The 14,087-nt window shown below is 32.0% G+C and overlaps 1 protein-coding gene across 2 annotated transcripts in view; it reads left to right on the top strand.

The window, feature by feature from the left end:
- The window catches only part of LOC146532854 (uncharacterized), a 232,568-nt gene that overhangs the window by 108,221 nt on the left and 110,260 nt on the right, over positions 1-14,087 (top strand). For both annotated transcript variants that reach the window (XM_085196714.1, XM_085196715.1), the window contains one exon: positions 10,662-10,797. In XM_085196714.1, the coding sequence (XP_085052840.1) occupies positions 10,662-10,797 (136 nt within the window). The remainder of the gene's footprint in view (positions 1-10,661; positions 10,798-14,087) is intronic.

Genomic DNA, 14,087 nt, shown 5'->3' on the forward strand with positions numbered 1-14,087 from the left:
GAGCTGACTGGGGCTCGGCTGCAAAGCAACTTTTGTACTGACAAAAGAAAAATAGCACTTATAATAGTTTTCTTTAATACAAAAATATTGACATACAATCCATTTCATATGAAAAATGATATTTTTAGGATTTATTTTCCTTATAAAAAATGTTCATTATTATACTTTCATATAAAATGTGAAAATGTTATAGATTCGTCATCATCGATTTTTCTGTTTTCAGTAATATTAAAAGTACTGCTGGTCTCAGCAGGAATATTGGAATCCAATATAAATTTTCTTCTTTATTCAGTAGGTAATATGAAGTTACTTTGTTTTATGTTTTGTACAATATAAGTTTGGGGCACACGTTTAAGATAGGTTTTTATGGGTGGCACAACTAAGTACATGGTCGTAAAATTCTTACATGTAGCTTAGTTACGAGCTTTGGAAACATTTTGGGAGAATATATTTTTTTCATATACTAACAAGCTATTTTGTATAGCGACAGTGTTTTTTTCTCCTCACATACTAAGTACAGGCGGCAATATATTTAAATGTCCTGAACCTGACCTGATGGCCTCAGTCGTGTACAGTAAACACGTTTTTATTGGTCGTTAAAGCACTTTTCATGTTTTATTGTGGACCCATTGTTAGAAAGATTCACTTTATGACCAACCCTAAAAATCTACTGCCATTCACTGATGATACTATCTTTAGTTGGCCGAAAAATTGCTTGCGTCCAATTATTCGTGACTGTTAGATAAGTGTATCGAAATGAGCGATTTTTAGTGGTGATAAAGATGTTTTTTTTACAATTTTATTTAAGAAGAATCATTATTTAGATAAGAAGAACTATAATATATATTTTTTAAAACTATGTATTAAATTATTAATAACTATTGAACATAGGACGTAGGTTACGTTTGTAGTCGAATCTTAGTGCTTTTGATGACAAAAGCATAAAAATATGAAAGCCTTTGTGAACTTGCAAAACCTATTCAGGTAAAATTTAAGTAGACTTAAAAATTTTCTTTCTTTGTATAGAAAACTTCAAAAATTTAAATGTTTTAAGATCTATAAATAAGTTGCCACTGTCTCCATAGATTTAATAAATAGAAAATGATATTAACTTTTTAGTGTCAATATTGTCTTAAGTAATTAATACAGAATAAATAAAAAAGAAAAAAAAAACTTGTAAAATAATTGCCGTCTACATTTTAAATATAGACGAGTATTTAGATAACTAAAATAATAGTATATTTTATTATAAGTATTATTTTTTATAAAATGTGTTGGGAGTTGTAGTGGATTTTAAAGTTTTTTATAAAATGTATTTAATTTTTTATTATTATTGGTTTGGATGAAAAATATTAAAGAGAGCAGTGAAATTTTGCAGGTCTTCGGATTTTTCAGCCTTTGTGCGATTTTTTATATCATTTTAAGTTAAAATTAAAATGTTTTAGATGTAAAACGTACGCATTAGTATACAGCACCTTTTCTTCTTTTACTGTAGTCGGCAAAAAGAAAATATCTTCACCTATACAATTGCGCATATAATAACATAATAATAAAAACCATACAAAACAAACTCGTATCGTTCGGATTCTCGGTCGTTTGGATTCAGATTGAATCGATCAGGATACCTTCAGTGCTGGGTTATTGTGTGTTTATTGGAATTTTTCCATATTGGTGGCAGTTCTTACTATGGGCGCTATATGAAAATATTTACCTGCGGCTTCGCCCTTTTGGCCATATGGGAATAATTAAAAGTTGTAAAATTGACTTACGTCATTCCGTTTCTTCATAAATGGACTATCCAAGATTAATTTAAATATTTAGTAAAACTAAAATCTCAATATATCTATAGAGATAAAAATTTACTTTATTACTCCAGTCCATGTTCCATTTATAAAATCTCTCTGAACGTTCAATATCTTTCTCTAAAATTGTAATTATAAAATAAATATGACTTAGCGTCACCAATTTTTTATATAACTATTTGCGACAAAAAAAATAAAAAAAATTCTAGATCTAAATTAAGTAACTTTTTAAATTAAGTAATTGAATTGATATATCCACCGTCTCTAACAAATTTCATGTTTATTTGTATCAAGCTGAAATTAATATTACGGTTAATCAACCTAATAAACGGCAATCGATCCCTTCGAGCATAGATAAACTAAGATTAGATAAACAAAGCTTCTAGGTCAACCCAATTATAAGTTAAAAGTGTTCAAGGATCGACTCGCACTTAACCGGTTTTTATATCTAACATGACCGGACTGTATTTAATTATAATATAGAATTCTCAATAGTATTAAATCGAAACTAAGATTTATAGTTATATCGAGTATATCAAAATAAACCGATAAGCTCATATCATATTCACAACATCACTGGACACTTGACGCTGAACGATACATATTGAATAATGCGTGGCGTCCGCAATTTGGCCACCGCCGTTTCCTCTAGCGGCCACTTACGAGAACATTTACTGACCCGTTATTACTACTCAAAGTGATGATTTTGTATAACTCATATGATGCATGAGGTCGTCGTGATGCAGGGGCACGAGCGTGCGATTGTAGGCTGTTCGATTCCCACTTGGGGGATTTAAATATGAGTATCACCACTCAACACGCAATGCCTCAAGTATTCGACGGAAAATAGGCAACGGAAGTGTTTCAATGGGATTGTGAAATAGGATCCCAGGTTCCTTGTGTCTATTTTGACATTTCTTTTCACTACACACACTCTACTAAATACTTATTTTCACTTTTTATGCATAGAGTCTAAACTTAACCGATGCAAGGGCGAGTAGAATTTTAGTGGAAGGAAGCAAAATATCCGTCGGTTTTGAAAACAACTGCTAGGACTTGGTAAAAAATCTAATCAAATAATACAAGAGTAGAGTATAGGACCGATGACTCTATGAATTAACTTGTAAAGAAAATTACTTAGATATAATTTCGATTCTGAAACGAAAAGATAGGCGCTGGTCTCGCCTAATGTAGATTTTCCGAATGTTAAGACGACGTAGAAAATTAGGTCACTAGGTCCTGTCTTTTTAGCTATTAAGACGAGGACTCAGTTATTCCTCCTCCTTATCTTGAAATGAATCTTACAATTCAATCTTAATCATTTGTTTATACTTTTTATTTACTTTCACGCTGTATCACGCATTTAGCAGGGTAGGCGAGTTGGCAGCCAGCAGGCATAGAAACCAGGTTTAACGTCGCGCTTTGTCTTGTTATCAGAACGAGGAAATAGAAAGAACTAATTCATCTCGAGTGAAAAAGAAAACTCACAAATGTCGCATTTACAGTCGAATACTATGCCACATCGGCCACCATTTTATAGTAATATATATTAAAATGTTAATTGATATAAGCAAATGGTCATAATTTCTCCTTTAATATGTTTGTATATAGTTTTAGAAAACCCAACTTCCATAAACAAATAAACATAATTCGAACCCACTATTATCGCTTGAAGTTACTTAGTACGTCTTTTATTACAACCAAAGTTTAATACATCCGTTTAAAACTAGACAACCGACTCCGATCAATTAACGAGTATAATAGAATTCACGTTGAAAATGTTTTAAGGCAGTTATGGGCATCAATTTTCTATAAATATCTAAAGTCAATTTTAATAATTTATTAGTTTGGTTAAAGTAGTAAAACACGTAACAAATTGTTACCAGTTCGAGGAATTGAAAATATTAAATGTTTTAATTCACCGAGTGGGAATCGAACCCGTAATCGTCGCATTTACAGTCCGCCGACCTCGTAGTAAAAATTGAACCAAACAATTTTAAATGTACAAGCTTAGATTCAAATTTAATTTTCTTAATTGTGTTGACTGTCTGGAAGCCAAAAGCTATAATTGAAAGTTACTTTTATTTCTCGTTCTCTTTTCAAGTCGGATCTTTTTCAGTAATTTTGAAACTTTCTACTTGACTTTTTAAATATTTAAATACTTTTACTAATTGAGTATTGAAGTTCTGAAGCTTCATTTTCAAATTTTTAGGTCTCATCTTATTATAAAAGTTTTTTCAACGACCGTTTTCTTCTTTTTCTTTAAAACCTATCATTTTTGCTTATTTATATAATTACAAAGGTTTCATTAGTTTAAGGCCTACGTAGCGCAGTAGCACAAACGTAGTAGCTGTAGATGCGATGGTTGTGGGTTTAATTCTTACTCGAGGGAATAATTACATTTAAATTATTTCCATTTCTTCATTCTGATATCAAGGCAAAGCCCGGCATTAAGATCCACAACTCAACGATCAATGTTTTCAAAATTTAGCGGAAAGGGAAGGACTGAGTGTCTTAACACTTCTCTCTGCCTACTAATTTAGTAATTACAATGTCTGTATGGTGCAAAAAAATAATTACAGAGCTAACTGAGTATTTCCAAACGTGCCATGATGGTCTCTACTTCTACTATACTATGCTGTAAATTAAAATATTCCCCTAAGCACGATTTGAGCTCACATCGATCGTGCTCAGTAATTAGAACTAATCCACAACGGCATCATTGTTATTCAATACATATACATAGATATATTGTTATGTAAATATCAATTATTACAATGTTTCATATTAAGGGTAAGATATTGTATATAAGGTATTATAATCCTTAAAAACATAAGCATAAAGTCTAATCTTCCATTTACGATTAACAACAAACCCATCCTGTTTTGGGGTTAAAAGCTCGATATTTCAAACTCGCTTCGCAGTTCCCATATGAAAATTACACCAATTTCGAAAGCCGAGTTTCGTATAGAAATAGAAGCGATACCCGATGAAGCTTTGACGTCACTCGTGTAGGGGTTAAGTGGACATTTTGGTAATGACCTTTTAGCGTGCAATTTTCGATGATATTATAGAAGTTATGTTAGGGACTATATTTTTTAGCTTCACGCAGCTTCACGCTATATCCCGCATATAGCAGGGTAGACAGAGGAGAACTAATGTTAAGACACTCCGTTTACCACTTTCTGCCGAATGTTTCGAGGCATTGCGTGCTGAGTGGCAACTTAACACTAGGCCACATATAACTACTCTGCTGCTAAGAAAAAATGTATTAGCCTTTTTATTTTTTTTCAGTATCTGAGAAAAGATAGAAGTTTTCCTTTCAGTATCTGAGAAAAAGATAGAAGTCCATTTACTAACATTACAATTGAACGCTGCCCTTTTGAATTTGAATCTTTATGTAAAATTAATCGCAAGCAGTCGTTTTCTTTAATTTTAAAAGGAAATGAATTCAGTGCTCTTTAATTAAAATTGCATTTGGAGTTCCAATTACAATAAGAGAATCCTTTTTAAATGCACATATATTATATAAGCTATAAGCAAACAACGGCTAATATATATTACCATTTACATATAAACATAATTTTAAAAAATGAGAATTGTGTATCATTTTGAATTTTCTTATACAATACGTAACGAAAATAAATTCTTCTGTTACCTACTTTCCGCAATATTGGCGTGGCGTAACTCAACGCCGCGCTTTACCTCGTCAGAGCGAATAAATAAAAATATTAAGTATTTAATTTTCACGAATGGGAATCCAACCCCCCAATGGAGTGATCAGTCGGACGCTTGTTGGATGGAAGCTACCTGACCAAAAATACGATAAACAAAAACAAAAAGAAATTGAATAACCTTAAATAATCACATTAGGACACACAGTTACACATACGAGTATATATGTAGCTATAAAAGTATCCGTCCAAATTCATACCTTTGCTAAGGTAAATTGACCATCAGATCTCTAATTGAACTAAGATGGTTACTACACCTGACTGCCAATTAGGTTAGATTACACGTACCGTTATATCGTCCTCTGGAACAGGTGGTCCATATGGGCATTAGTTGTTTTATCTTTTGTGAAAGTCCTTCGAGCAAAATATTAAGGTTCCCGAGATAAGCATGCGGCCTTAATTAATATTAATATGAATAAAGTTTATCCTGTTATAGAAATATTAATATTTTATTGAAAGATATGATAAGTTTTAGGATTAACTTTGGACACGTTGGGTTTGGTTGTACGTTGTGTTTTTTTCAGTCTGACAAATAAATAATATAAGTAAAAAAATAATGTTTAAATCGATGACTATTTTCAAAAGCTATATTCCATTGAAATTTGTAAAGTGGGGATTATGTCTGAAAAATGGTTTCAGTTGGAACAAATCAACATATCAACACAATACAAAATATATTCTTGAGATTCAAAGAAAAGAAAAGCAAAGAGGATGAGGTGAACTTTCTTTCTTTACTCGTCTTCGCACAAAGCACGTGAGAGATCTATGAAGGTCGACAAGCGTACAAAACGTTATTTCGATTGAAATGTAGAAATAAATAAATCAATAATTTACAAAAGAACCCTGGCGTTGACCACAAGCTTATAACATATTTTAAATTAGCTTAAAAAATAAGAACTACAGTTTGCTTGATTATTTAATAAAAGCTTTTCTATTTTTCCAGCATTCTCCTACTTTATTTTAGAATTTTAATTACTACACCAGACTATTTTTATGTTTTTATATTCGAGATGTAGAAAATTACAATTATTAATAAACTAAATAATAGTTCCTTTTAATATGATAATTATAGGTTATCTCGTATAAGTTTTCTAGTATACTGATGTAAATTTGTAAATAATATACTCGAAACTCCTTAAAAATATTTCAAAACATTCAAAGGATTTTTTAATTAGCATACCATTAAAATCTACTCAATAGAACAGCTTGCCTCATAATTAAATCGTGTACATTTTTCAATTCATCTTAGATAACAGCATCTGGACGGCTGGCCTGTCTTCTTCCTATTAAAAGAGAATTATACGGCAAATAAATCAAGCTCTGTTGAGTAAACGTAGATGGATAAGATACTTCACTATGTCTCGGTGAGCGGTTTAAATTACTTTAGAGACGGCTGTATTACTGTTGTCGTTTTTTGCAGCTTTACGCTGTATCCCCTATACAGGGTGGCAGCGCTTCTTTTATTGAAACTGCATATAGGGTAATATATTTCAAACCCACACCTAAGAAATTAATCAAGGTACCTCAACAGTTTGGACGTAGGATTTTTTTTTCATTTCACGATTTTTATCCATACCTGTATTTCGTGTGACGCACACATACGTGTGCGACGTTTCCGATTTGACAGGTAAGTGTGTGCGTGCCTATGTTATACTTTACAAATGGCGTTTTATTTTAAAACGATAATTTTATTATTTATTTTGTTTAAAAAAATAACTTTTTCATTTTTGGGAATTATTTTTTTTGCGAATTATATTAGACTTTTATAGAGTAGTTAAAACTGTGGTTTCATTTAAAGTGGTGCTGACAATTCCATCCTGTATAGCAGGGTTGGTAAAGGGTAAGGTATAGCGCGCACTAGTGATTTTTGTCACCGTGACTGTTGCGCGACTGTCACCGTGTACATTACACTAAATGAAGGTGCGCGCATTTGGACACGTGACAATTGGGTGACTTTTTGTCCGCGGAGGCCGGCAACACGCCGGTGACGCAACTGTCACCGCGTCCATAGATTTGTATGCCCGTGCGCGCATTAGCAACTAAATGTCACCTCCCCCTTGCGGTTTCCATACTAGTCGTCTTCCGCATAAACATGAAACAGCAGCGTGTTGCATTGCAGCACAGAATTTTTATGTCAATAATTGCGTCAAGTTCATCACCAAGGCAAAACGTGTGTTTTCATGAAGATGAAATAGACAATGACAATACTGATTGACGAAATTGAGTTGAGGCCATTGCTCTATGACAAATGAAAAGTTAAAAGCCAATATTTTCTACATTTGCTTTTTTTTCTATTTCTTAATATAAGTGCACAGACAACCATCTCTTCGAGATCCATTTTATCAAATGTAAAAAATTTCGTCACTGTCATCGCAAGTGCGCGCAGTGGCGAAAAGTATGGTGACATGTCAGTGACAAAAAGTTTATTGTCACCGTGACAAAAGTCACCAGTGCGCGCTAAGGGTAAGGGTAACTAATGTTAAGCCACCTTGTTTAACACTTCCTCCACCTATTTTTTTAATTTTGCTCTGATATTTTACATGGTATTTTTGTGGAAACGTTATCAATCAACATTAAGTTTATATTGCTTATACGAGTATAATAAAATCTGGTATAAATCCAGAATGACGAAATGAACATATTTTTTAAATTTAAATATATTCAGGAGTTTCAACCTAAAACTACTGTGCGTTTGAGAGAAGGGTGTGTCGGGATGGTGTAGACCTCTACACCTAGAGCATTTATACATTAGCAAAGTTTTTCAATGTTTTCTAAAAGAAGTATTATTCTTTCCAAAGTATCATGTATAACACTATAAAATCATTAAAATTATTGAATAGATCAATTCACATTGAACTTTATAAGCCTTTACACTACAAAAATTTCTGTTAGTTCACCAAACGTAACAAATGTAGGAATATTACCAGAAAATAGAAAATACCTTTCATTTTCCTTATTCCAAGAGCGAGCCGAGGCCATTTCTCTTTCTCAGTGAATCTATTCCCGAATATACCTAAGCGTGAACGACACAGTTGATAGTCGGAATGAGTAGAACATTGACTCGATCCGTCCCGTGCCAAATCACCAGCCATCAGATCACTATTGTACTGTTTATTTTGCTTGGAAAAATTGTGCATGCGTATTAATATTGATGTCTTTTTGTTATTGGAATTTGCTTTTTTTCGCTTAAATGGAGCAGTTAAAATGCTATGATAGTGGGTTTGATTCTTACTTAGCTGTACACGATGTAACTGTACACGATGGCTATAGGTTTGATCTCACTGATGAGAATTGTTTTTTTATTTATTTGCTCTGGTGCGGCGTTAAGTACTGTTATTTAATATGCAATAATATAAAAAATATTCTAATACTAACCGGAAAGTGGGAAATGGAATATAGTCTTGTCCGTTTTCTCTGCCTGCTAAAATATAAAGGTAAACAAAGTGTTGCTTTGGATTCCGCCTTCTAATATAAGATAGCGATATCATTAGGTGTCTGTTGCATACGATGTGTGGTATGTACTTACGTACGTTTTGTTTGAATTGCAAAATACACAAAGGAGCATTAATATAAAATCAACTAGATAATTTCATGATCATGCGTCATTCCTAAAAAAATAAAACAAAGTAAATGTTTTAACATCTTTATATTTATAAATAGAAGTACTCGACTGAAAACAAGAAAAAAATATATTTTGTTACTTACAAAAATAATAGTAATGACTTTAGCAAAGTTAATTGTAAACAAAAAAATCTTACAAAATAATACAAAACTCTCAGCAAAAAAAAAATTAACAGCTCTCTACCCCTTCCATAAACATCTTAATAAAAATACGACATTTTAAGATGACGAGGATAATAGCATCGACGTCGATAGAAATTAGTACCAAGCTTGGTAAACAAGATATTTTCCGATAGTCGATCGATCGTAAGAAACTGGGACGTAGCATATTATTAAGCATTGAAATGAAAAGAATTCAATTACTACGTAGTAGACGCTTACAGAATATGTATTTGAGGATATTGTATGAGAGGTATTTTGTTCGAAAACTATATTTGGCGAAAAAAAAAGGTTATTACTTAGTAAATTTTAGAAAATGAGAATATTCATATTGAATGAGAATATATTCCACTTCCACTGGTTGACTGGAAGAGATCTCTTATAGAGATAGGTCCACCTTTGTACACGAAATGTCTTTATATATTGTTTATTATGTAATTTTTTTAGTGCAATAAAGAATATTATATATATTTTATGAAGATCAATAAACATTGATAGTCCTATCAGCTGTTAGTATAGTTCTTATATCTGCCTGCTATAATTTCGTTTACACATACAACGTAAAATCTCGTAATTATCTCGTTTCCAGAGGGATTTCGGGAAATTTCTTTTTCTTTTTCATTCTCTGGAATTCTTTCTTTTCTATCGTTCCTACCGTTCTTGGGAAGCGTACTCCCAAGAAGACTACATGAGAAATTGCAACTAACGCAACGCAAAGAATATCCAGTTAATGATGTGTATGACGTATAAAAACTGCAGATCTAAATCCTCCACTTTTGCAACATAGTAGTTAGTAGCTCCGCAGTACTTGTTTGTATATTTTACTTTATTTACTACTTCAAGCGTTCTTTAAGTGTAAGTAAATAGAAAGAAACTAGTGACAGATTATTTTACATCTTTTTATATTTTTTCTGTCCGTATATTGCAATTTAACTTCAAAGAGTGTATAATTAAATAAATATAGAGAGATCTTTCTCAGTCTGAGTGGTATGGAATCTATGTAAATTCAACTCCTATATACACTTCATAATGTACTTATGAATTTGATTCATTTGGGTTTGGGTTTAAAGTAGCAAAAATAAAGTTTTTTTTGCAGGACGGGATGTGTGAAAAAAAATATATAATTATAAAAATCTTAAGTTATATAGATTGTTAACATGATACTGTAAATAGTGTAATTATTACCATTTTTAGTTAAAATTTTCAAGTTCCTTAATTGAAATATTATCAAGCAGAAATTTCAAAGCATTCCACGGATTCTCCGTGCAAAATTCTGTGTTCCTCCATTACCATAAAATTTTACCATAAGAATTCTTTTTCCAATTATTTTTGTTTATTTCATCAGGTGTCCAGATCGACATCCCAGCAAGTGGTACTAAGAGAGGCGACGCGAGCGTTAGCGGGCAGGTACCGATGTGAAGTATCGGCTGATGCGCCGTCCTTCCACACACAAGTTAGATCAGCCTTCATACATGTTGTTGGTACGTAAAAAAGTTTAACTAAACATTGACTATACGAGTATACTTCTAGTTTATACTTTTGTTATTCTAGTTACATTTATATTAAAAGATATATAAATTTAAAATATATAAAATAATCGCTAGTGATGCGTTGATAAGGATACAAACAAAACTATAATTAGGGTTCCATTCCAAGAGTATAGTAGTTATAAGCAACGTCGGTTGTCGTTTGAAGCAGCACTGCCTTCGACATCCGGTTCCTGATCCAAATATTTAGCGATAACCTTTTGATATGGCCGAGGTTTATGCTATTAAAATCCTTAATTAAAACGACGACCAGTATAAATATAATTATTGTTTCAACACTATGACTAAGCATTAAGTTTTATTCTTATTCTACCTTAGACCGATTAGGTGACAGTGAGAAAAAAATACAATAAAAACCTTCATGCTGTATCGAACATATTTAGCAGAATATATATATAGGAGATTTGGAAGTAATAATAGATTAAACCCACTAGATATAGAAATAGATTAAACCCACAATCATTGTGCTTACAGTTACTTTGTCTGCCACTGTGTCACAATGGCCTCAAAAATATAAAACTTAACCGAAAGCCGAAACCCGAAAATATAAAGTTATTTATACCCGTTGTTTAGAAATCTAAATAATTTTATGAAATTGGAAAAGCATGTATCGCGCAAGAAATTTGTTTAGTTTTATTTCGATATTTTTTATACACAAGCTACAAGCTTTTGCCATTTCATAAAATGCTTATTTTTATTTTAGCATAATTTCCCTTTCGATTATTCAAAAGGAAAGTTTTGCTGAAATGAAAATACAAATTTTATGAATAGATCATCTTTTTAAAAACACCATTTAAAAGCTTGTTTTTAAAAATATTTCTTAATTTATGTTTTATTTTTTAGATTTTCGTTTTCCCGAAATTTCACATTTCTATTAATCGATTTTTATAGTAAGGTGTTTTTATTTGAAGAGTGCTTGCATATCAAATGTGTCCAACTACGACGTCTATCGTCCATAGTTCAAGTCCCTTTACTTCCGGTTCCATCTCCAGATTTTAGATCAGTTCAGTTAAGTTCAGTTATTTTATTTAGACTTTAGATGACTTAGCAGGAGAGTACTCTTCCAAACGAGTCCAAGTATAACCAAATATAACCTGTTTGCCTTTCTGAGTTCATAAGTCCCTTTTTCAACTTTCGGCTTCATCTCCAGTTCCAGGGTGTTTTTTTTCATGATATATTGTATTATACCATACCATAAAATTTGTAATGCGCCCTTTTGTTACGACGGCTTTTTCTGTTTAACTAAGAACTGAAGTCGTAATCCAAATTTCAGCTTAATGAGCTTGTAAGATTTGACATACTCGTACACTAACAAGTCAGTCAGTCAGTCTAGCATAGCAAGTCAATTGAAATGTTGTAAAAAATGCGACTTTTATAATTGTAATATGAAAACATTAGCAGTAGTCCCAATATTATAAATAGGGTATATTACATTAGGTCAATACAAACATTCATATTTACGGATATATAACAAAAACAGAGCTCGCTTAAGCGTATCTACAATAATAAATCAGAATAAACACAATATTTTGATAAGTGAAATAAAAGTGAAAAAAAAAGATATATTCTCTGAAATTACAATTTTTCAATTGAATATACTCACAAAAACAATGTATTGTAGAATATTATAATAAACAAACACAAAAGCAGATATTTTATTGTAACAAATACAGTATTTATAGATTCCCCATTTAAATTTTTAAGCCCAAGCAGCAACCACCGTGCGGTCGACTTACTTTTTTATTCTGGAAGCTTATTTTATATTCTTTTCAAAGTACAAACGGATTTGTGTATCTTGGAAGTTCAAATACAAAGATGATAGCTTGTACTCATGTTTACTTACTTCTTAGTATTGAAAGTTTTCTATTTAAGACTTTCTTTTCTTTGTTTCTCTTCCTTCTTTCATAGATTGTGCAGAAATGTCTGGTATCTTTTTATTTGGGTATACGTATAGCGCTTTTGTTTTAGAATTTCCAATTTTTCGTATCAAGCTTTGATTGATACTTACAGTTAGGTAGATAACACTGTAGCAATAGGTTCTTTCTTCCGTGTTATGTATCGTAGCGTCCAATATGATTGTTATGAAGTGTAAGGAAGTATATTTTCAAGCTATAAGTATATATTCCAGTTATGTTCAAGGGAACATCTTCTGAATTAGGTTCCCTGGATAGGAATATGTGAGGCATGGATAGCAACCAACTTCAGTCACTTTTCTGAGTTTACAACCCAATATTTGACTGTAATAAAATTATCAAAATTTCAGAAGCCTTATCGCCTATCTATAATAATACTAAGTTATCATCTTTAGTAATATACCGTTAATAAATTCCATTAAATCCCAACCGATATAATTAAATGCAAATTTCTTTGTGTAGGTATCCCTATATTAAAAATGGGGGAGGAGTAAAAATTCATTGTGAGCTCAATAATCGATATTAAGTTATTAAATATTCGATATGAAAATAGGTTCTCGGGAGACCGCTCGTCGACTCGTTTTATTTTGATTACTCTCCGTATATTGGAATAATGGATGCGGAAAATCACGTGGTTTTGACTTCCAGATATGGACAAGCATACACTCGTCCGCATGTATAACAATGAAAATTATTTATTGGTAGGCGTGACGCAGTGGCTCAGCATCTGATTGTACACGAAACGGTTGTGGGTTTGATTCTTATTTAGGTGAATGAATCATTTTAATTTTCTCCCTCTGATGATAATTAATTCTTCCGAGCATTCTTCCGAGGACATCGGTGGCCATAGTTTTTCTGCTCAAAAAAAAAACAAAACTTCAATTAATTAACGGAAAGGAAATGGTGACTGCAACAGCATATCGCATAAGAGCATACGGCTGTCTTTTTTATCTTCCATATAACGAACGAACGAACAGTTGTCCATTTTAGTAGTATAATTATTTAACAACATATTTTAACATAAGGCTGTAACCCTCATATAGCAGAGTAGGCAGAGAGAACCTAGTGTTCAGATACTCAGTTTCACAAATTAAGTTGAACGATCCGGACATTTAGTGTAGAGTGCCGGATCTCTACGTCACATTTTGACTTGTTACCAGAGCGAGGAAATAAAAATATTAAATAATTAGTTTACCCAAGAGGTAATAGCACCCACAACCATTGCTCTTACAGGGTTCACACGGCCGTTGCGCTATCACAAACTCCATTAATAATATTTATATCAAATATATATTAGTCTAATTAAGTATA

The sequence above is a fragment of the Heliconius melpomene genome, chromosome 13 (assembly GCF_056956725.1).
Source record: "Heliconius melpomene rosina isolate 202511_hmr_F chromosome 13, ASM5695672v1, whole genome shotgun sequence".
NCBI lineage: Eukaryota > Metazoa > Arthropoda > Insecta > Lepidoptera > Nymphalidae > Heliconius > Heliconius melpomene.